The sequence below is a fragment of the Gnatocerus cornutus genome, chromosome 3, assembly GCF_029298725.1.
Source record: "Gnatocerus cornutus isolate USDA-ARS CGAHR chromosome 3, icGnaCorn1.1, whole genome shotgun sequence".
Taxonomy (NCBI): Eukaryota; Metazoa; Arthropoda; class Insecta; order Coleoptera; family Tenebrionidae; genus Gnatocerus; species Gnatocerus cornutus.
This window is the reverse complement of record NC_142235.1, coordinates 13,619,377-13,644,299: the sequence shown is the minus strand read 5'-3', so window position 1 is coordinate 13,644,299 and position 24,923 is coordinate 13,619,377. Positions and strand designations below refer to the sequence as shown.

The 24,923-nt window shown below is 34.7% G+C and overlaps 5 protein-coding genes across 5 annotated transcripts; 3 read left to right on the top strand and 2 right to left on the bottom strand.

The window, feature by feature from the left end:
• Positions 1–706: 706 nt before the first annotated feature.
• On the top strand, positions 707–1,789 carry LOC148177201 (epithelial serine protease-like). The gene is made up of 5 exons (XM_088032776.1): positions 707–859; positions 908–1,064; positions 1,108–1,268; positions 1,311–1,549; positions 1,596–1,789. The coding sequence occupies exons 1-5, from the start codon at positions 775–777 to the stop codon at positions 1,755–1,757; spliced, it is 804 nt and encodes a 267-aa protein (XP_087888902.1). The 5' UTR covers positions 707–774; the 3' UTR covers positions 1,758–1,789.
• Positions 1,790–1,928: 139 nt separating this feature from the next.
• Positions 1,929–3,195, top strand: LOC148177200 (brachyurin-like). Its single transcript, XM_088032775.1, has 4 exons — positions 1,929–2,432; positions 2,477–2,727; positions 2,774–2,919; positions 2,966–3,195. Exons 1-4 carry the CDS (start codon positions 2,188–2,190, stop codon positions 3,128–3,130), a joined length of 807 nt encoding a protein of 268 aa, XP_087888901.1. The 5' UTR covers positions 1,929–2,187; the 3' UTR covers positions 3,131–3,195.
• Positions 3,196–7,915: 4,720 nt separating this feature from the next.
• LOC148177199 (uncharacterized) lies at positions 7,916–8,783 on the top strand. The gene is made up of 4 exons (XM_088032919.1): positions 7,916–8,110; positions 8,168–8,247; positions 8,304–8,398; positions 8,447–8,783. Exons 1-4 carry the CDS (start codon positions 8,065–8,067, stop codon positions 8,688–8,690), a joined length of 465 nt encoding a protein of 154 aa, XP_087889045.1. The 5' UTR covers positions 7,916–8,064; the 3' UTR covers positions 8,691–8,783.
• A 2,640-nt stretch (positions 8,784–11,423) lies between these two features.
• On the bottom strand, positions 11,424–12,376 carry LOC148177198 (uncharacterized). Its single transcript, XM_088032612.1, has 4 exons — positions 12,120–12,376; positions 11,976–12,067; positions 11,809–11,918; positions 11,424–11,762 (listed from the first exon to the last, which is right to left on the bottom strand). Exons 1-4 carry the CDS (start codon positions 12,217–12,219, stop codon positions 11,507–11,509), a joined length of 558 nt encoding a protein of 185 aa, XP_087888738.1. The 5' UTR covers positions 12,220–12,376; the 3' UTR covers positions 11,424–11,506.
• A 5,805-nt stretch (positions 12,377–18,181) lies between these two features.
• LOC148177197 (desumoylating isopeptidase 1-like) lies at positions 18,182–18,939 on the bottom strand. Its single transcript, XM_088032578.1, has 4 exons — positions 18,790–18,939; positions 18,664–18,740; positions 18,515–18,609; positions 18,182–18,466 (listed from the first exon to the last, which is right to left on the bottom strand). The coding sequence occupies exons 1-4, from the start codon at positions 18,845–18,847 to the stop codon at positions 18,232–18,234; spliced, it is 465 nt and encodes a 154-aa protein (XP_087888704.1). The 5' UTR covers positions 18,848–18,939; the 3' UTR covers positions 18,182–18,231.
• Between the last annotated feature and the right edge of the window lie 5,984 nt (positions 18,940–24,923).

The window sequence follows — 24,923 nt, the reverse complement described above, 5'->3', positions numbered from 1 at the left end:
TAAATTAGGGGTTGATATCACAAAACCTCACAATTACCTAAAAATTAGATTTTTAAGGCGTCGCGACGCCAAAACTATGAGTGATAAAAAACAAATTTTTGCGTTAGCTTCTAGAGCTTTGTCAACTGTGAGCGTATGCAAATTTTCAAAATTTTCTCGTTAAAATTAAAGACGATTTTGGGGGTGGACACAAGTGTTGCCGAACCCTGTATATTTAAATCGAAAAAGCAACTCGAGATTTATCAACCGGCCAAATATCAGATCGGTACGTCAAATAGTTACCAGAATTAGTCAAAAAACTATTTTTTTTTTATTGTTTGAGGCAGATTTTTTTTTTAAATTGTCTATCAAATTTTGGATATCTGAGGGTGAATTCTAAGCAACAAAAACCCTATAAAAACTAAAACGAAGACCACAACTTTCTGACTGTCTTGTTTTTGAAGAGATTGATTATTGAAATTGACATATTTTAATAATTTGACATTTAAATGTCAAGTTTAGGCACACGTTCGCAAGGTACCAACCGACTAGATAAATAATTCTCTTCTTCTGCTGCTGCTACTTTATTTAGGTCGTACTTATAAGTATAAAGTTTTGCCTAGTTGTCTTATCAGCGTTATCAAAAGTCTTGCAGTCTCTATATCTAATTATTGAAGATAATTACACACCTTTGTCCCTATTGCGAAAACCTGTCACTTCGCCGAAAATAAATCACCAAGATAAGATAACGGACACAGTTCCACCAAATCTAGAAACGTGTAGATTTATCGCAAAATGAAGTGCGCAATCTTCGTTTTCTGCCTTTTGGCACTCAAATCCTCGACTTCCGAAGAAGCAAAACCGGAAATTTCTTCCCCTGGTAAGAGCGGAATCTCCATGGTCACATTTCTAACGTTTTTTTTCCAAGATGGACGCATCTTCAACGGTACCCCTGCCTCTCTCGGTCAATTCCCATGGCAAGCAGCGCTGTTCTTCCACAACGCCACCGGCACGAACTTCTGGTTATGTTCAGGGAGCATCATCAGCAAATCCTGGATTCTGACAGCAGCGCATTGTTCCCACGAGTATGTCATTCCGACTACACCTTTATCTAATTTTGTCTTCCAGAGCGAACGAAGTGTTTATTTATACAGGCATCATCGACATCTCTTTGGACAACCTACCGACTGATATTGCTAAAGAGTTCATTGCTCATGACGATTACGTCCCTCAAGGCCTCGCCAATGACGTCTCCTTGATCAAACTGACCAAAGACTTGGAGTTTGATGGTAAGTTTCGACCTCGACCAAACTAGCTAATAAAATTTCCAGAGAATGTTAAAAGCGTCCCGTTGGCTCCCGAGGAAGTCAAAGACGATACCGAAGTCACAGTGAGCGGGTGGGGGCAGATCAGCATGAACAATACCGGCATGAGCCCGGTACTCAACTACATCAATTTGTTTACCATCAGCAACGAAGAGTGCCAAGAAGAGTACGGAAACTCCGGTATTATTCTACCCGGAATGATCTGCGCGGCTACCGACCCGGAGGTTGTACAAACTCCTTGCCATGTTAGTACCGCCCTGAAGTTGCCGTCTGGTTAATTTGAGGTTTTAGGGAGACAGTGGAGGTCCTGTCGTCGTTGATCTTGAGAAGAGCCCTCGTCATGTTGCTATCGCTAGTTTTGTTAGTACTGATGGGTGTGACAGTGGGCGACCATCTGGGTACACGAGGACCTCTGCCTACTTGGCGTGGATCAAAGAGAAAACCGGAATATAATGTTCCTTACGAAATAAAATAACTTCAACTAAGTCTTTGTTTGATTTCGGGAAACTGGTGGGACTTTGACCTTTGTGGTTTCTTCCACGATCTGATAATGACGAAATCACGCCAATTTACAATGTTGCGCTAATCCTGGCATTGATTGATTATGACTGTGATTGATGGAGTTTCTAGGAACCTTCTAGAACCACGTGGGCTCTTACTTCTTGTACCGCGTCCATCGAAGGCTCGTGACCATTCCTCTCCAAAGAATCCACCAAACGATGAAACTAACAGCTCCTAGAAGCTCTCTATTCACGTCTTCGTTCTTTTAGTCAGTACCGGAAACAACTAATCACGATTTTTCTAATCCCCTGTCAATCACAACTTATCAAACTATTCCTCTTCTCATATAAAAGAAAATCTAAGTAAAAACCAGGCAGTCATCATGCTACGTCTCGTGTTGTTGTCTCTCGCGGTCTTGGGGGCCTCGGCTGTCCAAACCCACAACCGCATAGCAGCGAAGCCTCTAAAAGACATCGGCCCCCGGATTATCAACGGTGATGAGGCAGCACCAGGCCAACTCCCATGGCAAGTCGGCATCTATGGTCGAAACTCAGCTGGGTACTACTGGTGTGGAGGCTCTCTTATCAGTCCCGAGTGGATACTAACAGCAGCGCATTGTCTCGTCGGGTGAGTAACCACCTCTAGAGACTCTTTCTTCACCGAGGTTTTAGAGCTACTGGTGCTAACATCTACACCAATGCTACGAAGATTAATAACAATCCAAACCGCGTCACCACGCAAGCTGTCGAGTTTATTCTCCACGAAGGGTACAACCCCAATCTGCTAAACAACGATATTGGTTTGATCAGATTGAAGACATCCGTAGAGTTGAATGAAAACACCAAACCCATTGCTCTAGCTAATCGAGATCCACCTGTTGGTACCAACCTTACAGTGAGCGGATGGGGAGTCACCAGTGATAGTAAGTCGAGGTAGTACCAAATTTCGTTTTTTAATGTTGGTACCAGGTGATATATACACCAGCGACATCTTGTACTACACCACTGTGGACGTCATCACCAACGATGCCTGTGCCAGGATCTACGGTAGTGGTACCATCACTGATAGCGTAATCTGTGCGAATCCTGGAGACCCACACACGAGTCCCTGTCAAGTCAGTTGGTACCACCTTTAGTACTTATGATAAATTTCGTTTGTAGGGAGATAGTGGTGCTCCTGTGGTGGTACTAGATTCGTGTGGTAAACCTGTACAAGTCGCTGTCTTCAGTTTTACCAACGGTTACGGATGTGAGTACCCGTATCCTTCTGGGAATACCCGAGTGGCGTATTATAGGGATTGGATCAAGGAGAGGACTGGAGTTTAAGTCAATTTTGTAGAATTAGAATGAAGGTGTAATTTAGTTTGATTAAATAAAATGATTTGTTAAAAGAAAAAGAAAGGCTTCGGAATTTGGAGTATGTTGGTACCTCTGTCTCGTGACAGATTGGAATTAGATATCATGTGTTGACGTAACAAATTTAGAATGTCAAAAATGATAGATAACTGTGTTGCCAACAGGTCAAAATACAAGGTCTAATCTGCAATAGAAAATTCTCTAGCTGTTTTACAATATTTATACAGTCTATTTCCCGAACTTATTCTGATCTGATATGGCTCAAGTACCGACATCCCGCTTTGTCTACATTTGACATTACGCTATCAAATAATACTTTATTTTAAAAAATTTAAAGTCTCATGATCCCTCAGGTAATCAAATAAATTTAAGATGAAGGTGTTTTTTTGTTCTCTTAGAGTAAATTTAGTGCAATTCTCTAGTAATTTTTGTGTCCTATTGTTGTCGATGTTCTCATACTGAGTTGCACCCTGAGAGCTAATTTAACACTCGGCGTATTTGAGAGCTTCTGTTTCTATTTACTTTTTAAATTAGGAAAAAATAAAAAGAAGCACAATTTGAATGCGATATTTTTTGTACGTCGTTATTACCTTATTTTACAAAGAAGCAGGATTTAAAAGAGATAAGTTAGATACCTGTAATAAATACATGTCAATTTCAAATAATAGATGGCTCCACAAGCAACTGACAAATTACTAATCGCAAAATATAATGATAAAAACATAAAGTTCAAATAAAATACCGGCGAATCTGCATTGAAAATAACAAAAACAATTTTGTGAAAATTTGAAAGAATTGTGACAGTTTTTGTTTGACATTCCGCAGAAATCGTAAGAGTTTAAAAAAATCAGCATAGTGTAACAGTCTCTGCAGAACGACCAATCATAGAACCTCATTTTAAATTTGGCGCCCACAAAAATTTCTCTGCAGAATAATTGAGGTTTCCTTTAAGATTTTGGTTAGATTTTCTAAATTTTCTTTGTCTTATTTTTAGATTCTATTAGATTTGCTTTGGACTCCAGATTTACTTAGCTTTTTGAATTTTCCTCACATTGTCTCCCGATTCTCTTAACTTTGATTTCTCTATATTCCCTTAGGCTTAGCAAAACTCTTTTTTCTAAATTCTTTGGATAATTTGAATTGCTTTCACATTTTTTTAAGTCGTTTTTAAATTTTCTTTGGATTCTATCAATTTTCTTTAAATTTTCTAAATATTCTGCAAAGATTTTCTTCACTTTTAATCTACATTTAAAATATTAGATTCTCCCTAAATTTAGTTTACCTTTTGGATTTTCTTTAAAGACTGTTTCACACGATCACATTTCTTCATTTTACGAATAAAAATTTGAAAATTTTTCTGTCAAATTGACGTTCAAGATTTGTCACAAAATTAATGCAGAAAAATGCTTCCTAATTGCTAACCTCCAAAATCAGAGGTTTATTCTCTTCAAATATTTTTGCTAAAATATTTTCTTCCATTTTGCTGTTTGCAACGAGAATAATTGTTTAAAAAAAATCTCAAATATTTATTCATAAAAATTTGAGAAAAAAACAAACAGCCTCAAGTCTTTTTAAATATTAATTAAATTCTTAGAAATTTTCCTACAAACATTTCTCGATATTGTTCAAATATTCTAAAAGTATATATTTTTTATATTTCTGAATACTCTTTTACATATTTTGTATATATTTTCTCTAAATTGTCTTGAATTATTTAGTTGTCGTTTTTCTTCAAACTTTTCTCAACTTTTCGGTTTATACAGGGTGATTTTTTTAAAACGGCAGGCGTTGTAGAATTTTTATTTATGAACCGATTTCAAAAATTTAAAAAACAAATTAAATGGTTTTTAATTTCCTATAAACTGATGATTTTAAAATTTTTCTAAATGTCTTAGTTTCTTTTGGGCGATACTCAACTTTCTTATTTTAAATTGGAACCCATATTTTTTTTTTCATAATTTGGAAGATATTAATTTTGTTGATTCAGAAATGTGTAATATGTTCTACTTTTAACCAAAAATATTTTTAAAAAAATTATCAAAATTGGAAAAAAAATGCAATAAAAATTAATAAAATCTAGGTGCATGGTGTCAAATAAAAGAATGCCGTTATTGTAATGTCAAAAAGCAGCAAATAACAGAAAGATCGGCATTTTTTTTTTAAATTATTAATAACAAAAGACAATAATAATTACAAATCAGAAAACACAACTACCTAATTTAATAAAATACTGTTGAAACGCCATCCCGTTTTTTTTATTGCACAATTGACACCTACGAGAAATGCATTATGCATTGTGCATTGTAAGGTGTAGCCCCATCTTGTTGAAAGAAAACTAGTTCTTTCTGTTATTTACTGCTTTTTGACATTACAATAACGATATTGTGTTATTTGACACCACGCACCTAGATTATATTAACTTTTATTGCCTAAATTTTTTCATTTTTGATATTTTTTTTTAAAATATTTTTTGTAAAAGTAGAACATATTACACATTTCTGAATCAAGAAAATTAATGTCTTCTAAATTATGAAAAAAAAAATATGGGTGTCAATTTAAAATAAGAAAGTTGAGTATCGCCCAAAAGAAACTAAGACATTTAGAAAAATTTTAAAATCATCAGTTTATAGTAAATTAAAAACCATTTAATTTGTTTTTTAAATTTTTGAAATCGGTTCATAAATAAAAATTCTACAACGCCTGCCGTTTTAAAAAAATCACCCTGTAGATCTTATCTACATGCGTATATTTTTTTTAGATTTTTTTACATCCTTTTTAGATTTGTTTAATTCCATTTTTTTTTAGATTCTGTTTAGTGTTCTCCAAATTTTGCTTAGATTCTTATGTTTGATTTTCACTTTTTCTAGATCTAGATAATCAAATTTTCAAGATTCTAAATTTATTATAATTTCCTAATATCAGTAGTATTTTGAGTTGTTTTAACTTTTTCTATTTTCCTAGATTATATCTAGATTTGCCTTCAATTATTATCTAGATTTATCGTTCATCTTCCGCAATTTCTGTCAAAATGTTTTCTTTTAATCTTTTTATATGCTATTTTGATTAACTTAAATTCTCTCTGGATTTTTTTTCTTTACATTTGTCTTAGATTCTATTAATTTTTTATATATTTTTTTAAACTTTGTAGCTTTAAATTGTCTTTAAATTCTCCTTTTTTTACAGTCACCAAAGTCAATTTGCCAACCTTTTGTACAATTTTTAAATTTTCTACATTCTTCCAGATTTTATCATATTTTTATAACTATTAAATTCTCCCGACCCTATAGTTTTCTTTTCATATTTTTTTTTTCTATAAACTTCCTCAAATTCTAAATATTTTAGAATTTAAATTCTCTCATATTTTATTCATCCTCAGTAGACTCATTCAATTTTTATCTTTGTTTTCTATATTCTGCAACATATACCTACAGTTTAATTGCTCCTATTTCTCTACAATTTAATAAAAAAGAGCAAAAATAATAATTTAAAAAATTTAAACTTTCCTCCACGTCAAAAGAGAAAGCTGCGCAGAACCACACTGCGCAAAGATAAGATAAAACAAGCTGCCGACATTTTCTATACCGCACATTCGTCTTCTAACTTCTGTGTCATCATATCAACTCTATATTAACTCCTTCTTTGAAAGTAAATCGATAATAAAATGTCCGGCTCCATCGTGGAAGGAAGACTTTACAAAATTAGAGGATGTAAGTATAAAATTCAAGTTAACTTGCAGCATTGCAATTCAGATTTGCGACATTTCCTTGAATCCACCACCATTGCACTAAAAATGTTTCTAGGGGCGTCTCACGCAAGCATTGTTGTCTTCGGAATGGAGTTTGATTATGGTGCTGAAGGAATCCAAATGAAGTTTGAGCCAGTAAGTATTTTTACTTCGTGTACAGAGTGTTCTATTAAAAAGATTGGAATTTCGGCATTGTAAACATAACTACTTAATCTCACTTTTTGGAAAATTGACATTTTCTGTCAAATTATACAGTGGAATAATAACCGACATAGGTGATCTTCTTTAATTGAACACCCGATATAACATTACTTTGACAAAACCTGTTAACAGTGTACCGCTGACTGTCAAACGCAGAATCTGGGGACAACTGATCGAACCAAAGAAGAGCTTTTAGACTTCATCGATCAACTTAAATCGTCATGGGGGTAAGTCAGTATACCAACAGATTAGTTAATTTAGAAATAACAAAAACCTTTTTACAGTGCCACTGACTACAAACTATTGGGAAAAAATTGCCAACATTTTATTTCAGAATTGTGTGAATTCTTAAGAGTTGAAAATTTTGTGAAAAACAACATCGAGTTTTTCGAAAAGTTTGCGAAAATTCCAGGGGCTGAAACCGCCTCAAGTTCTTTTGTTAAGTCGAATAACACAGGTTCTAATATGCCCGAACCGTCTTTACTTACTCTAGGTCTAGCGGTTGGTGTAGCTGGTTTGGTTCTGATGAAACGACTGTTCACATAGTGTTTTCGACCAAACTTCCAATTCAAACTTGTTTTATTAAAGACACAATGCTTGATTTTTTTCTCTTGATTTTGAACCTGTTCCCTCAAGTTTTCCAAAAAAGTGTGTGCTAATCGCTTGCGCAGGACCAAATTTAGCACCATTTAGACTGCATCCGGCATTACAATGTCAAGTTTATCATAAATCACTTGTGGTATCAATATTTCATTATGCAATTTGATAAGATTGAAAGAACCTAAATGACCGAACGATAAACTTTCGGATGTTAAACATTTTTTCCGATACCGAAGTAAGTGTCAATTGACCATCTGAATGGGTCCGACTGCGACAGATATCTATCGCGTTTCCTGCCCCAAATCATACAAAGTTTAAATATCTTCTTGAGCACGAAATAACTTGAAACTTGTGCAATATGTCGGGTGGTAACGTTGAAGGAAGAATCTACAAAATTCGGGGTTGTAAGTCCCGCATCAACTTGAAACTGCGTCGACGCAACTAATATAATTCTCTCGTAGGGACATCACACGCAAGTATTATAGTCTTTGGGGTCGAATTCGATTACAGTGCTACTGGGATAAACATGAAAATAAAACCAGTGAGTATTTCGTCTGCGATCTTCATGGATCTTACTCATGAATTTTAACTAAACAGAGCACTGATGACTGTGAGAGGTACGACTTAGGGACGACCAACAAGACCGAAGTGCAATTTTACGAATTTGTCAATGAAATTCGCAGAAAATGGAGGTACAAATTGAATTAGAAAAAACTAGAGATGCTAAAAAGTTGTTTCAGTGCTGCTGACTATCGGCTTTTGGGTCAGAACTGCCCGTATTTTATATCAGAAGTGTGTGCTTTTTTAGGTGTTAAAAATCTGGTTGAGGAAAATGTGGAGTTTTTCAACAAGCTTCCGGACATTCCAATGACTGGTCTTAGTTCGAGTTCAAATAAGGAGGGTTCTAATAAGATGGGTAAATTGTCTTCAGTGGTACTGACGTTGGGTCTAGGGATTTTTATTTTGGCAAAGTTGCTCAGATGATGGTACAAGTTTATGAGTGAACTGAAACTTTACGTTTTGGTCAAATTGTTTGTATTATGTTATTATTATTATTACAAAGTATCAATCAATCAATTTTTAGATATTTTTCTGATTCGGTGCTTAAGACTATTGTTGTTCAATTGTTACCGATGCGTTAAGAAACTTCTTAAAGCAGTGTTTTGTCAGGTGGTCATCAAAATTGTGAAATTCATCCAATAATACGCGTCCTTTGATGACAGATGACACTTGAATGACGTTTTACCAACTGTACTAGGAAAATGTCCCTAGATTTCAAAATGTTTTTCTTAAAAACGTCAAAATAACAGTTTAGTGCAGTTGCTTCTTAAAAAACTCGCCTAGCCGAGCCCACTTTTTAATTTTGAGACGTGTGTGTGTGCTAAAATATATAGGGTGTACCCGAATAAAGTGCAAAGATTTTAATTGCAATATCAGACAAAAACCCCTTAAAGCACTGTTTTGTGACTTGGTACTCCTGTCAATTGCTTGTTCAAATTATATGACTCAACCAATATGTCCTTTGATGACAAATGATACTTGAATGACGTTATACCAACTTAACCATTCAGAAATATGTCTCTAAAAGAAACTTCAAAGAGTTTTCCTAAAAAAAAACGCAAAATAATGTCTCCACAAAATGGTTATTTGTATACCAAGACCAAAAAGTGTTTCATTTTTGGCCGTGATACACACAAGATTTTTTAGGCGACATCACTAAATTTACAAGTTAATTAATTTTTATTTATGATTTATTGATCTAATCATTTATAGCAACTGAATAATTGTAAATATTTATTAATTCTTGAGAAAAGTTTATATTTTTTTTATTTACATTTGCAATTTCGGTATCTGTAGCTTCACAATTTGTATGAATTAGGTTTGATGTGCTTTTTGATGTTTTTGCAGCAGCACTGCTAGATATGTTTATTTGCAATTATTCAACACGTCTTTGTTGCACTTTACAGCAGTTTGTCAATTTGATTATACCTAAAAAAATATAAAATTGGGGGTAATGTCGGTATCTTGATGTAATTAAAAAAAGTAACGATAGATGGCGTAACCCTATTATGGACAAAAATAAAAGCGGTTAGAAAACGGTCATTTTTTGTCCGCATTTGAGAACTGAAAATTCAGTTTTTAGTTAAGGTCGCCTAAAAAAATATATACATAACACACGTTTCATGGAACACTAGCCCCTTAAAAAAATGGTCTAGCCGAGCGCGTATTTTAATTTCGGGACGCGTTTGCCAAAACCCAAATTTTATCAAACTTGTGCTTTAATATAATACTACATATTTTTACTCCAGTATTTATATTATATTGCCGTTTTAAGTTGCCATCGTAGAATGGAAGGTCACATTTTAAACACATCGCATCACCCGTGACTAAAGTGGCGGTTTAGTCACGGGCTGAAGATGATGCCGTCATTTTAGTTACAAATTAAAGTTAGCCACTGATGAAACTGACAGTTGGTTGGAAATTGATTCGCGGTTTTCGTGATTTCGACTTTCAGGTCGAAGAAAAAGTATAGTATGTCACACGCTTATAAACTACTATAGACACTCGTACTTTAAACACTCGCTCCGCTCGTGTCTAAAGTAACATTTATGATTAAAATAATAATTTTCGGTTTGGGTAGTATAGGTGTACACAACAAATTAATTGAAAATTAATTAATCTGGCAACTAATTTGACGATTTGTGACATTTAAAAATAATCTCATGTCACTTTAACATGATGTTAAGTATTTAATCGAAATTAAAGATTTAACATAGCATCTACAGTATGTCCCCGGATTGAGTTTACAAGAGGGAAAAAAAGTTTATTTTCTATTTTACAAAAAAATGACAAAGGAATAACATATATTGCTTATTTCAAAACAGATAAATCTGCAATTAAAATTTCAAAATTATTAGTTTGTACTCTTAAAATATTTTTTTTTATTATTTTTATTTATTAAATTTTGTATTCGTGTTTAAATAATAGCAAGCTGTGGATTCGCAATATCAAATATTGCGTTAAAGATTAAAGAAAAATATACCCAATAATGTGTAAGTATTAAAAAATCGGAAAAAAATCCAATTGCATCCTTAACAATAATTGAGAAAATTCGAAATAGTCTTAAAGAATTACGAGTTAGAATTGAACTATGTGCTAAAACAGGTAATAGGTCAATCAAATAGTGGAAATTGGTTTAAGTTAAGGAACAAATTTCATTCCTTTGACATTTTTTGCAAAATAAAAAATAAAAAAGTTCTTCGTTATTTTTTGTTTTTTTCGATTTTAAGAACACAGCTTGATAATATTAAAGTTTTAATTAAAGATTTATTTATTTTAAATTAAGCAAAAAATATTATTCCTTTGTCATTTTTTTGTAAAATGAAAAATAACGTTTTTTTTCCTCTTGTGAACTCAATCCGAGGACATACTGTATAAGAGTTACATTATAGCATTGTTATTCAAATGTTACCAATGATTGAACTAACTTCTGAAAGCATTGTTTTTCGTATTGGTAGTTCTGTCACTTGCTTGTCAAAACTGGAAGATTCATTCAATAATACACGTTCTTTGATGACAGATGACACTTAAATGTCTCTAAATGACTAAATGAAAACTTTAAAATGTTTTTCTAAAAACACTTTTTACAAAGCAATATGGGGCAAATAACTCTTAAAAAACTCGCCTGACCAACAAAAGAAGTTGAAGACAGTAATAGGTGCTTAAATTTATTAATAAAATAACAAACAAATAAAGGGTTTCAATTTTTTTTCCCTTTCGAAGGAATTTCAGTTATTACTTTACAACATTATTGAGCGTCTTGAGCGTCTTGAGCGTGATTCCTGCAAAGACTTGAAATTTGAATTTGAGTAACCACTTTGAAAAAAAGGCATCGCTTTATGAAGTAAATTTACGGTGATCTTAATAAAGGGATTTTCTGCCATTTTCTTGTAAAACACCAATATTTCCCTCAACACGTCCGGAACTCCCAAAAACTTGCACAATTCACTTGTAAAAAATTGACAGTTACATTCCAACAGTTGGTAGGTTTTACTCCTAAAAAAAAGTATAAGTGAAAATCATAACACTATTAAATTCTTACGTAAATTGGGGCTTAATCCTTTTGATAAACTCCAATAATTCGTGTTCACTTTTTTTAGTTTTTCCCAATTTGAGATTTTCCATGTCCTGTTTTGTATTTTCGTTTTCACCCTATTAAAAATGATCATTTGTATATTAGAAACGCATAAATTAACAGCTCCAACTTACAACTTCTGTAACTGATATTCCATCTTCTGAATAAGAATATTCCCATCCAAACACGACAACACTTGTATGGACAAATCCTCTCAATTTTGGTTCTTGGTGCAAAAACAACTAAATTAAAGAACAATTTAAGAATTTATTACTCACTGTCAAATAAATAGTATATGCGAACGAATACTGGTTCTGGTTTTCGTTCTATGGGTTTTGCCACTTCTGGTTTTGCATTACGGCCCAATAATGCTCCCATGTTCGATGTTTAGAATTGGTGTTATGGGGTTAAACAGTGGGGAGCCATAAAGAAATCCCCCGAAGCCAACGGCGCTGTTAGTTTGTCGTGTGAAAGAAGAAGAATGGCGATGGTGAGGGTTCGGAGTCGGAGGCTCCAGGTAGAGAACAGTGTTGCCAGATGAAGGAAGTAGGACTACTGAGAATTCAAAGAACTAAAACAATTGGAAAAATCTAGACAAAATTGATGAAATTAGTTTAAGAAAATATAAATTGGACCTAAGGAAAACTGAAGAGAATCTAGAGAGTTTAGAGATTCTCAAGAGAATTTGGAGAAAGCTGCAGAAAATTTGGAGAAAATAAAGAAAATTGATGGTTACGAAAAATCTTGAACCAACCTTTAAATAGCTCGAATGAAATGATTCTTATAAACTCCAAAAACTTTTAAACAGAATCCAATACAAATGTGCAGAGAATTTGGACAATTAAAAAAAACAGGATATAAGAAAAAAGCAAGAAAAATAAAAAAGGGTCTGGAATATGTATTACAATCAATTGTTAGTTCAGAAAACTTTATTGAGTGTGTTAAATTTCAGAATTTTATAACGAGAAGTAGAAATTTTAGAATTATGTTTTTGTAGGACAAAGCTCAAAACTCAAAATTTTCTTATAAATTCAATAATTTTAATGCTAAAACCATAAAATTTAGTCGAGTTGTTACAGTAAAGACGTTTATTGATTGTACTAAATTACAAAATTTTAGAACACGAAATAAGAGTTTTAAAATTTGTCATTTTTAGAACGAGCTCAAAATTTCAAATTTTCTTATAAATTTTGTAAATCCCAAAATTTTAACGCTAAATCAATAAAATCTAGTCGAGTTGTTCCAGTAAAAACGCTTATTGAGTATGCTAAATAACAAAATTTTAGAATAAGAACAAAGCATTTAGAATTAATAAAAGCAATAAAATTGGGTGAGTTGTTACATTACAGACGTTTATTGGGTGTGCTAAATTACATAATTTTAGAACAAGAACTAAACATTTCAGAATTTTTCTTTTATAGGACCAGCTCGAAATTCAAAATGTTCTGTAAATTCTGCAGTTTTAACGCTAAAGTAATAAAATTTCAATAAACCAAAAATTTTAAAATTAAAAAATCAACAAATTTTAAAATTCAAAATTCAAAAAATCAAAAACACAAATTCGAAAGTTTTAAAATGTAAAAATTTCAAATTCAAAACGGTATAAATTAAAAAATCTAAGTACAAAAATTTTAAAACTCAAAAATTCGAAAATTTAAAAATGAACCAGGTGGCCTTCGGAAATCTGTAAATATCCCTTTTTTCGTAGACCTCGCTTTTCCGTGGCGTTGGATATTAATTTGGAATTGCTTATGTGTTATACTATGATACAAAAAGGCCTCGGAAAAGCGAGATCCAAAGATTTCCGAGGACTACCTAGTTTTTTTATAAATTCTATAAATTCAAAAATTTTAACGCTAAAGCAATTAAATTTGGTATATTTGTTACATTAGAAGCGTTTATTGAATGTGCTACAATACAAGAGGTAAGAATTTTAGAATTTTGCATTTCTAGTACGAGTTCAAAACTCAAAATTTTCTTATAAATTTTATAAATCCGACAATTTTTACGCTAAAGCAATGAAATTTCGTGAAGTTGTTCCTATAGAGACGTTTATTGAGTGCACTAATATACAGAATTTTTAAACAAGAACTAAGAAATATTTTTTTAAGGCCAAATATAAAAGTTGAAAATATACCTATAAATTAGTTATTGTAAAATGTCTTCTTACAAAATTATCAATTTATAAAACCGAGTTTACAAATCAAATTAAGAAAAAAACGAGGAAAAAATGACAAATTTCTACAAGGATCGGCAGTATAAAAAATGTAACGAATAAACGAAACGTTTGCTCACAATATTGTAATGAATAAAGTAAAGTCGTTTAGCTGTTCCAAAATTACAAAAAAAAAACTTACTTATACTCTTAGAAAACTTGAAATATGTATTATTTAGCCGCCACTTTGAAGTACGTAATGTCGAAAAATTTCAGGAATTTGTTTCTTTAGTTTATGCGAAATTTTAGGACTCAGTACATTATATAGAAACCAAAGCATTGTGATAAGAAATCCTACGAAAACAACTGACGCAGTGTTGCCAGATCTCCAAGAAGAGAGGAGTTGGAATAGAAAAACGATGTAAAAGACGCAATTTGAAAGAAGAAGCAGATAATTATTTCTGTTTCAAGGGTGCAAAAATAACTTTGAACGAGGTTTCATTGTGAAAAAGTCAAATGTTTTCAAACTTGTTGCTTCTGTAGGTATAACGTGTTGCATAACCACAGTACCCGCAAACATTAACACAACGACCTACTTTCTTACGTTGTTGACCTCGGCGCAGCTCTAGGAAGAAAGGGGAAGTACACAGCTCAGCTGTCCAACTCGATCCACTTGATTTTATAATACAAAAAAAAACAGTTCTTGATTTTTTTTCGTAAAATGAAACAAACTCCAGTTTAATTATTTATTATTTTGACCCCCCAAAACCGCTCAAGTTCGCTAATCTATGAATAAAATTCGCACTGGTTTTAAAAATCGGTTTCTTGGCCCAAATCTTGCACTTGGCCACTATGTGATTAAACATACTCAAAACTCCCAAAAACCTGCACAGTTCGCATGTGAAAGTTTGACAGTTTCGGTCCAAAAGATGGTAGTCATCGCTCCTGAAGAACAATTCATTATCAAAATAATTAACTTTAATCATCTTACTTGAAGTTAGTCCGAATTGTATTGATGAATTTCGTCACTTCAAGGTAATTTTTTCTGGTTTTGCCCAACGAGAATTCCGCCATTTTGGATGAAGGGATTGGGCTCTGCAATTTCTACTCCTCGTTCTGAATATTGATATTCCCATCCGTAGACAATGATGCTAGGATGAACAAGATTTTTGAATTCTGGGAAAGAATTAAATTAAATTTGGGAACAATCTGGAGGGTGTCTTACTGTCTGAAAAGGGTAAATAGTACACGCGGCACACCACTGGTTCCTGGTGATAAGACCCCACTACCGCCATATTTAGAAACTGTAGCGTTGTAACTTTACTATCAAAGTATCTCACAGTTCTGACAGTTCTCTTGTGAAAAATACGTACCCAGTTCAAGTCCGGACTAAGGAGAGGGTTGTGCGATGGTGCCAGTTTTCTAAAAAGATTAAGTGGGAGGAAAATTGTACAAAAGATTGTCAGTCTTTTTAAATTGGTTTATGAAATAAATTGAGAGTTTGTGATTTTTAATTTCTCAGGGCAAAACGCGAAATTCAAAATTTTCTTAAAAAATCTATAAATTCGACAAATTTAACGCAAAAACAATGAAAATTTGTGGAGTTGTTACACTAGAGACGTTTATTGAGTGCTAAATTACAGAATTTTAGGACAAGATTTAAGAATATATGAATTTTTTATTTATAGGACGAAGCTGAAAACCCAAATTTTCTCAAAATTCTGTAAATCCGACAATTTCAACGCTAAAGCAATGAAATTTCGTGGAGTCGTTACATTAAAGACGTTTATTGAATGTACTCAATTTCAGAATTTTAAAACCAAAAGTAAGAATTTTAGATTTTTTCATTTTTAGAACGAAGCTCAAAACTCAAAATTTTCTTATAAATTCTAAAAATACGAGAATTCAATCGCCACAGCAATGAAATTTTATCGAGTTGGCACATTAAAGACGTTCATTGGATGTATTAAATTTCAGAATTTTAGAACAAGAACTAAAAATTGAAAAAAAAAATTATTTGTAGGACAAAGCTCAAAACTCAAAATTTTCTTATAAGTTCTAAAAATACGACAATTCAGTCGCCACAGCAATGAAATTTGGTCGAGAGTTCTTACTTTAGAGTTGTACTAAATTACAGTATTTTAGAATAAGAAATACGAATTTTAGAATTTTCCATCTATAGGACCAGCTCAAAATTCAAAATGTTCCTATAAATTCTGTAAATCCGACAATTTTAACGCTAAAGCATTAAAATTTCGTGAAGTCGTTACATTAAAGATGTTTATTGAATGTACTAAATTTCAGAATTTTAAATCAAAAAGTAAGAATTTTAAAATTTTTCATTTGTCGGACGAAGCTTAAAACTCAAAATTTTCTTACAAATTCTAAAAATACGGCAATTAAATGGCCAAAGCAATGAAATTTGGTCGAGTTCTACTTTAGAGACATTTATTGAGTGTACTAAATTAGGGAATTTTAAAACAAAAAGTACGAATTTTAGAATTTTTCATCTTAGGACCAGCTCAAAATTCAAAATGTTCATATAAATTCTGTAAATCCGACAATTTCAACGCTAAAGCAATGAAATTTCGTGGAGTCGTTACATTAAAGACGTTTATTGAATGTACTCAATTTCAGAATTTTAAAACCAAAAGTAAAAATTTTAGATTTTTTCATTTGTAGGACAAAGCTTAAAACTCAAAATTTTCTTATAAATTCTAAAATTTGTCGCCACAGCAATGAAATTTGGTTGAGTTAGTACCTTAAAGACGTTCATTGAATGTACTAAATTTTAGAATTTTAGAACAAGAACTAGAAATTAAAAAAAAATATATTTGTAGGACAAAGCTCAAAACTCATTTTTTTATAAATTCTAAAAATACGACATTTAAATCGCCAAAGCAATGAAATTTGGTCAAGTTTTTACATTAAAGACGTTTATTGAATGTACTAAATTTCAGAATTTTAGAACAAAAAGTAAGATTTTTAGAATTTTTCATATGTAGGACGAAACTCAAAACTCAAAATTTTCTTATAAATTCCAAAAATACGGCAATTTAATCGCTAAAGCAATGAAATTTGGTCGAGTCGTTACATTAAACACATTTATAGAATGTACTAAATTCAGGATTTAGAACAAAGAGTAAAATTTTTAGAATTTTCCATTTGTAGGACAAAGCTCAAAACTCAAAATTTTCCTATAAATTCCATAAATTCGACAATTTCAATTCAAGTAATGAAGTTTGGTAAAACTGATAGACCTTTATCGAGTGTTCTAAATTATAATACATATACAGGGTGATTTTTTAAAAACGGCAGGCGTTGTAGAATTTTTATTTATGAACCGATTTCAAAATTTTTGAAATCAAATTTTTTCTAAATGTTTTAGTATCTTTTGGGCGATATCAACTTTCTTATTTTAAATTGGCACCCATATTTTTTTTATATAAGATATTAATTTTCTTGATTCAGAAATGTGTAATATGTTCTACTTTTACAAAAAATATTTTAAAAAAAGTATCAAAAATGAAAAAATTTAGGCAATAAAAGTTACTAAAATCTAGGTGCGTGGGGTCAAATAACAGAATATTGTTATTGTAATGTCAAAAAGCAGCAATTATTATTATTAACTTTTATTGCTTATTTTTTTTCAATTTTAATAATTTTTTTAAAAATATTTTTTGTAAAAGTAGAACATATTACACATTTCTGAATCAAGAAAATTAATATCTTCCAAATTATGAGAAAAAAAATATGGGTTCCAATTTAAAATAAGAAAGTTGAGTATCGCCCAAAAGATACTAAAACATTTAGAAAAATTTTAAAATCATCAGTTTATAGGAAATTAAAAACCATTTAATTTGTTTTTAAAATTTTTGAAATCGGTTCATAAATAAAAATTCTACAACGCCTGCCGTTTTTAAAAAATCACCCTGTATTAGAGCAAATAGCAATAATTTCACAACTTTTTAAGTTTCGAATGAAAATCCAAAAGATAATGATAAGGCTTTGGAGGTACTTATTAAACTAATGTGTAATTAAATAACACAGCTGGAGCTCTGGCGCTGTTGTGTGTTGTGTTGACGAAGAATATTTGAACGACATCCGGAAGCTCGACGAAAGGTGGGGAGCAGTGTTGCCAAATCGATGAAAGGATGGACAAAATGGGATTAAAAACAAAGAACATTATCTTTTCATACAAAGACTTATAATAAATACAGCACTTAAAAATTCAATCAGAAGAATTTATTGTTTCTAGAAGAACCAGGTGTTCTGTAAGAACCAGATTCTTTGGTGGAAAAATTATACTTCTTGTAGCCCAGCTGAGCCGAGAATCTGATAACAGGACTTCCTGCCATTTTCTTGTACCCCTCTACAATGTCCCTAAGAACATCTCTCACCCCCAAAAACCTACACAACTCGCTGGTAAAAGTCTGACAGTTATGAAGAAGAATGTCGTAATGGTTGGGTCTAAAACAAAACTTGAAATAAAAAATTCGGACAACCAACAGATGGTACCTCCAAGAGTCTCTAATTGAATTATAAAATGTATCTATTTCCGTTTCGGTTACGGCGGTGTCACCAACATGGTACGTCTGACATTTCTCCATGGACTGTATACAGGTGGTTACTAAAAACCAGTACCTACTATTAAATCATGAACTTACAGGCTCCGCTCTCTTTAGTCCTTCATCGCAGTACGAGTACTCCCATCCGAAGACAACAACGGATGAGTGGAATATGTCTAAAACCAGAATAAGAAAGAAGTGCAGACATTCCAAGAGCGTACTCACAAGGGGCGAGGGTGTACAGACGACATTCAACAGGACTCTTTTTTTTCCCAGCCGCCATTTAATTTTGATTGGACCTGAAAATACTGAAACACACTGAAATGAAAGTGTGCTTCTTTTGTCTGCGTTACAAAACACTGATTTAGTTAGCACTGATTGTAGTGTTGCGGTGTTGCCGGATTTCTGCAGAAAGTGCCTCAGGAGTTGGTGGTTATGCAACACATGATACAACTCGAACAAGAAGGAATAAATTGAATTGGAGCTTATGATCACATTAAAGCCACTAAGTTTAAATTCGCACATTCTGTATGAATTTTCTCTACAAAAACTGAAATATTCAAAATATATTGTTATTTGACGAACAAGTTGGATAATGAAGGCGATTCATTGCAATTGACGCTTAAAAAAGAAACGACACAAATTGTCTTGTGTGGTCGCCATTGGCACATACAAAATTGTTTATTAATGGGTGTCATTAATGAACGACTTTCGACCAAAAATCCTCCATTAATGGCCGTCCTTAATAAACGGTCAACGGAAACTAAAAACTTTCAATTTTTAAATTAAGAAATTTGTAGCTTTTTTTCGAAATTTTAAAAATTAAAATATAAAATCCTGAAAACTTTGAATCTACAAATTAAAACAAGAACAAATCTGAGAAATTTAAAAAATCCAAAAAAATGAAAAATTTACAAAATTTACTTAAAACATACTGTCACACCTTTCAAAAAAAAGGTCGGTAGGTGACACCGCACCGGTGCTCTTGTAGCCTTTGGTGAGCTGGTGTCGTGGGTCAGAGAGTCTGGGCGCCAAGAACTTAGTTTGATTTTAAAGTAGCCAAGTCGCTCAATGCTACTCAGAAGTAAAATAAATGGTTTTTTAAAAAATTTGGTTTTAATAAAAAAATATGAACTTAACAATTGGTGAAATTTTAGGTGATGTTGGTTACTTAAATTTAAATGACAGGTTTGTTACCGTGTCACAGCTGTGATTGGTTTACAGAAAGACTATAAAAAAGTTAAATACTAAAAATAATGATGATTAATTGAATTGAACTCAAGAGGAAGTTAATAAAATCAGGTTACAGGCCAGCGAGACTCTCGATAGAGTCTAGATAACACGCTGTCGGTGACGTCGATAGTACGACTCAGGCGGTGACGCAATTAAACAATAATATCGCAAAAAAGGTACTTATCGCCGTCGGGAACGCTCCAGGTGCCTCTTGTCGTCTGGTCCGGGTTGGATGTGGCCGCTCGGGATGGTTATTAGCGGGCGAGAAAGTCTCGGTTACTCCACGAGGTCGATCGGGGACTCAAGGCGACGGGCAAGGTGTTACGGGCGTACCGGCGAGAATCTGGTAGTCGTTTTTGCGAGAGTCGTAGGCGTGCGTGCGACCCTAATTTTCTAAATTAGTTTATCGTCAAGAAAAACGTGAAATATTACCTCTCTGAGGGTGGACGATACCTAATGCGGTTCTGGGGTTCTTAACCGCAAATACGGGACTTCAAATAGTACTAGGAAGTGCTTAGACGGCAAAAGGTAAGATAATACGTCTGCTTCCTTCGAAGCCCAAAACGGAAAAGAAAGTTGAAAGGCCACGAGGAATCGTAGGTGGCACTACCTGCGTTTTCGGGGATGAAAAGAAGATTCCGACCTCTGCGCGAGTATCGCGGGCGTTCTCAATGTCGCACTTGTCAAAGGGTCGTGATTGACAGGTTATGTTTGTTTGTTATTGTTGGCAGACATCCGCAATAAACGTAAGTTGGTAAGTGATACTGTTATCTAACATAGTAGTCGCGAGAGGGTTGATCTTGAAAACTAAAATGGTTGTTGTAGGGATTTAGAGAAAGGTACGGGAACCAGTCATGACGAATTCCTGGACTGGACAACATAAAGGGGCTTTAAACCACACCGAGTCGCCCTTGGTTCGGTGCGACGATACAAGAAGGAACGTGGGCTCTGAAATTCACCGGAAGGGTGCCAACACCTTCCAGAGGGACAGTCGAAAACGCTCAGGGGTGGTCTGCGCCTCACCAACCCCTTCCTGGCGAACACACGAAATTTTTGGGGCAAAGGCTTGATCCAACTTCCCCTAGGATTGGAGCCGAAGAAAAGATAAAAAAGATAAACGCGATAATAGTAAGTTTTGAACTGTGGAGACTTACTAGACTATTATTCATTTTAGGTTGAACACTGATGTTGTCGTGTCAACGGTGGAAAAGTACCCAGGCATTTATGGGACTCCTAAATCGCCTCCCATACCAGCGGCGTCTCGCGTTTATCCCCTAATTCATAAAAATCTTAATAAATGACCTTGTTCTCATTTTAGAAACGTTACACTGCCCCCTTCCAAAAAAGAAGAAAAAGATGAAGTCTTTTTCTTAAAATAATCTGTCGTCAGGAAGAGAAAAGCCCTACAATAATCAACTCTTTGTAACCAATCTATTAATCCGGTAAAATTTCCGTAAATCCGCGTCTTAAAGGTCGTTACATCTGTGTCATGTGACAACTAAAAGCAAAACAGTGTCGGTATCTGCGCGTACCATACGCCTCGGGAGGGTCAAAATCAGTAGTTTCCGTTTTTTTTTTGGAAACTGTCAAAATCGGTAGGGGTCAAAATCGGGGGTTGTCAAGGACTGTTCGCAATTTAGTCTGTAGCATGAGGCTAGATAATACCTTGCGCGAGGAAAAAATCGGTAAATGAGGTAGAGTAGTTTTAATCGTAGGGAAAAAATAATTTAATCGACCAGGAATATTTCGATAAGAGGACGCGGTCTCGTCCAAGGTGGTCGGTAGATTAAATAACGGTAATTTCGGTAAAAGAACGTCGGTAACGTCCTAGCGGTAGGTTGACAGATATTTTAATTTAGGTAAATGAGGAGTTGACAGTAACGGCAATAAATGAGAGAACGAGGGAGAAAAAAGTTAGTCTGAACTTTCGGTATCTTGGGTCGAATTCGATTCACTGTCCGAATCGTCCGTGTCGGTAACATCGTCATCATAATAGAGCTTGAGATCTTTTACATGCCATTTACCCGCGTCCGAGCCATCTTCGTTGCGGATGCGGTAAACTAATCTGGACACCTTCTGCGTAATGGTACCAGGAACATATCGAGGCGCTAATTTAGCCATGTATCGGTCAACAGCTGATGAGAGAGTTTTATTTTTTCGCCATACGCGATCACCAACGTTAAACTCTTGGTCGCGACGGGAAGCGTTATAATAAGATGATTGTCGACGATATGCTCTATTGAGATTGACACGAACTTCACGAAAGACTTCACGTAACTGATCGAGATTATCCGCATAATCACGCCTATCGATAGTGGTGAGGTCGAGTTCTTCGTCGTCAAGATCGTAAGAATCGTAAAAGTCACCTGATAACGGTACATGTCGTCCAAAATTAAGGAAGGATGGGGTGTAACCGGTGCTTTCATGACAAGCTGTGTTAATCGCGCATTGAATTTTTGGCAGTTCTAGATCCCAGGTATCGTGAGTTGTCACATATGACCGAATGCAAGCGCCAATAGTTCTATTATTCCGCTCGACGAAGTTAACTTGAGGATGGTATTTTGCGTTATACCAGATTTTTTCTACATTATAGGAATTAACGAAATTTTTGAAGGTATTTCCGATAAATTGAGTACCATTATCTACCATGATAAATTGAGGGACTCCAAAGATAAGAAAAACTCGTTCTTCCAGCAATTTTATAACGGGTTTTGCCGTAGCTTTCTTGAGAGGGAACAATAGCGAATATTTAGAAAACCAATCGGAAATTACTAACAGGTAACGATGTCCGGCTTTTGACCGAGGAAATGGACCCATGAAATCTATCGCAATTATCTGCCACGGAAAATGTACGACCTTTTCACGGCCCGCGAGACCAAAGGGAGACGTAGTCGGAACTTTCTGGGACGCGCAAATTCTGCAAGCACGCACATACTTGATAACGTCTTTTCGCATACCTGGCCAAAAATAATTTTCTCTAATCCGCCTGAGAGTTTTAAAAACTCCTAAATGTCCGGCTTCCGGAGGGTCATGACAAGAACGAATCACGGTATGGCGTTGAGACTTGGGTACGACGATTTTCCATTCACGGTAGTTCGCGTTTAACGGATCTCGATTTTCGCGAAGTTTTAGTAATTTGTCGTCTTGTACACGCCAGTCAGGGTAGTCATCGGCATTGTTGTTGACTTTTTGTACCATCTTGCGATACCATTTGTCATTTTCTCCAGGTTCGATATTAATCAAGGCAAGTTCCGGGAGTACGGTACGATCTACATTTTCAATGACCGGTATACGTGATAAAGCGTCAGGAACGATATTAAATTTTCCTTTCCGGTGGACTATGTCAAACGAGAACTGCTGTAATCGTAGAATCCAACGAGCTAAGCGACCAGTAGGTTCTTTCATGTGAAAAAGGTAAAGTAGAGAGTGGTGATCGGTAACAACTGTAAATCGAGTACCCTCGATGTAGGGACGGAATTTTTCGACGCAGAATATGACTGCTAGGCACTCTCGTTCGGTAACAGAGTAATTCCGTTCGGCTTTAGAAAGTGACCGACTGGCAAAACAAATGACACGTTCGTTACCCGCAATATTTTGAACAAGAACTCCTCCTAGACCGACATCGGACGCATCGCACTGAACTACAAAAGGCTGGGAGAAATCTGGAGAGCTTAAGACCGGAGCTGAGCTTAGGGCTGTTTTGATGGCGTTAAATGCCTTATCGGCTGCAGCGTTCCACGAAATATTTTGACCTTTCTTCTTAGTTTTCAACAGTTCATTAATTGGGGCAACTAGTGACGAGAAATTTGGAACGAAACGACGGTACCAACTACAAAGTCCCATGAAGCGCTTAATTTCCGTGGTGGTGGTCGGTTGTGGGTAAGCGATCATGGATGCTACCTTTTCCGGGTCTGTTCTTAGGCCTTCAGAATCGACAATGTAACCGAGGTATTTGAGGGAGTTTTGGAAGAATTTACATTTGTCCGTATTTATCGTGAAATTGGCGTCTTTCAATCGCGCTAAAACTTCTTCTAATAGCCGAATATGAGTCTCAAAATCAGCCGAGATGACGATTAAATCGTCCAGGTAAACAAAGACATTTGGCTCGAATTTGGGACCGAAGATGGTGTCCATCACTCTTTGTAGGTTCTGTGCGCTATTTCGAAGACCGAAAGGCATGACCTTAAACTGGAAAAGTCCGCGACCCGCGACAGCAAAAGCGGTTTTTTCCTTGGACTCACTGGACAGTGGGACTTGCCAAAACGCTTTTCTCAAATCGATAGAACTGATAAATTTGGCGTCACGTAAGAGACTCAAAATGCGATCTACGCGAGGTAAGGGATAGGAATCATGTTTGGTAACCGAATTCAGCTTGCGACCGTCGAAACAAAATCGGTACTCTCCAGAGGGTTTCTTAACTAATAAGACGGGGGAGCAATACGGACTCTTAGAGGGTTCTATAACGCCGAGTCTGAGCATGTCGTCTACTTCCTGGTTAAGTTTCTGTTGCCTGAATGGCGATAAGGGATACTGGTACTGTCGAAATGGCGCAGCGTCTTGAGTATCGATGGTCAAAATCAACTTATTTGTTAATCCTATTTTTTCGCCACCGATTAGTTGGAATCTCTCGACAATTTCACCGACTCGCGCTTTTTGGTTTTCATTCAACGGTAACTCATCTTTTAACTCGATATTAAAGATAGGCACGGAGTTCTGCTGAGGTACACACGTTTTATTCAGAAAGTCTAACTTTAACGAGAATAGTAGGCAAAAATCGCTTCCGAGGATGATGGAGTGTTGAAGGGACGGTATTACGAGAAAAGTCATCAATTTAGTTACACTCGAAAAAGACACTTCCACTTCAACCTCTGAATCGATACTATGCACGGTTCCATCCGCGGTTCGAGCAAGTTGAAATTGTGATTTCGTCTGGGAAGGTTGGAGACGTTTCAATAACCAAAGTCCTTTCGCGCCGATAATTGACTTAGAGGCACCGGAATCGAGAAGACAAGTCATAAGCTTACTGCTTATCGAAATTTTGACATGAGGTCGATTATCTCTTAAAGGCTGCAAAAAGACTGTGTTTACTGAAGTTGACTTTATGCCGGGTTTACAAAATTTCCGCA

Bases quoted from the DNA above. Each gene is read 5' to 3' on its own strand.
- LOC148177197 (XM_088032578.1), bottom strand. From the start codon at position 18,847: ATGGCGGCTGGGAAAAAAAAGAGTCCTGTTGAATGTCGTCTGTACACC. The intron at 18,741-18,789 runs GTGAGTACGCTC...TTCTGGTTTTAG, and splicing joins TCTGTACACCCTCGCCCCTT to ACATATTCCACTCATCCGTT. The intron at 18,610-18,663 runs GTAAGTTCATGA...ACCTGTATACAG, and splicing joins GACTAAAGAGAGCGGAGCCT to TCCATGGAGAAATGTCAGAC.
- LOC148177200 (XM_088032775.1), top strand. From the start codon at position 2,188: ATGCTACGTCTCGTGTTGTTGTCTCTCGCGGTCTTGGGGGCCTCGGCT. The intron at 2,433-2,476 runs GTGAGTAACCAC...CCGAGGTTTTAG, and splicing joins GCAGCGCATTGTCTCGTCGG to AGCTACTGGTGCTAACATCT. The intron at 2,728-2,773 runs GTAAGTCGAGGT...TGTTGGTACCAG, and splicing joins ATGGGGAGTCACCAGTGATA to GTGATATATACACCAGCGAC.
- LOC148177199 (XM_088032919.1), top strand. From the start codon at position 8,065: ATGTCGGGTGGTAACGTTGAAGGAAGAATCTACAAAATTCGGGGTT. The intron at 8,111-8,167 runs GTAAGTCCCGCA...ATTCTCTCGTAG, and splicing joins AATCTACAAAATTCGGGGTT to GGACATCACACGCAAGTATT. The intron at 8,248-8,303 runs GTGAGTATTTCG...TTAACTAAACAG, and splicing joins TAAACATGAAAATAAAACCA to AGCACTGATGACTGTGAGAG.
- LOC148177198 (XM_088032612.1), bottom strand. From the start codon at position 12,219: ATGGGAGCATTATTGGGCCGTAATGCAAAACCAGAAGTGGCAAAACCC. The intron at 11,919-11,975 runs GTAAGTTGGAGC...CATTTTTAATAG, and splicing joins GAATATCAGTTACAGAAGTT to GGTGAAAACGAAAATACAAA. The intron at 11,763-11,808 runs GTAAGAATTTAA...ACTTTTTTTTAG, and splicing joins AGGATTAAGCCCCAATTTAC to GAGTAAAACCTACCAACTGT.
- LOC148177201 (XM_088032776.1), top strand. From the start codon at position 775: ATGAAGTGCGCAATCTTCGTTTTCTGCCTTTTGGCACTCAAATCCTCG. The intron at 1,065-1,107 runs GTATGTCATTCC...TTTGTCTTCCAG, and splicing joins GCAGCGCATTGTTCCCACGA to AGCGAACGAAGTGTTTATTT. The intron at 1,269-1,310 runs GTAAGTTTCGAC...TAAAATTTCCAG, and splicing joins CAAAGACTTGGAGTTTGATG to AGAATGTTAAAAGCGTCCCG.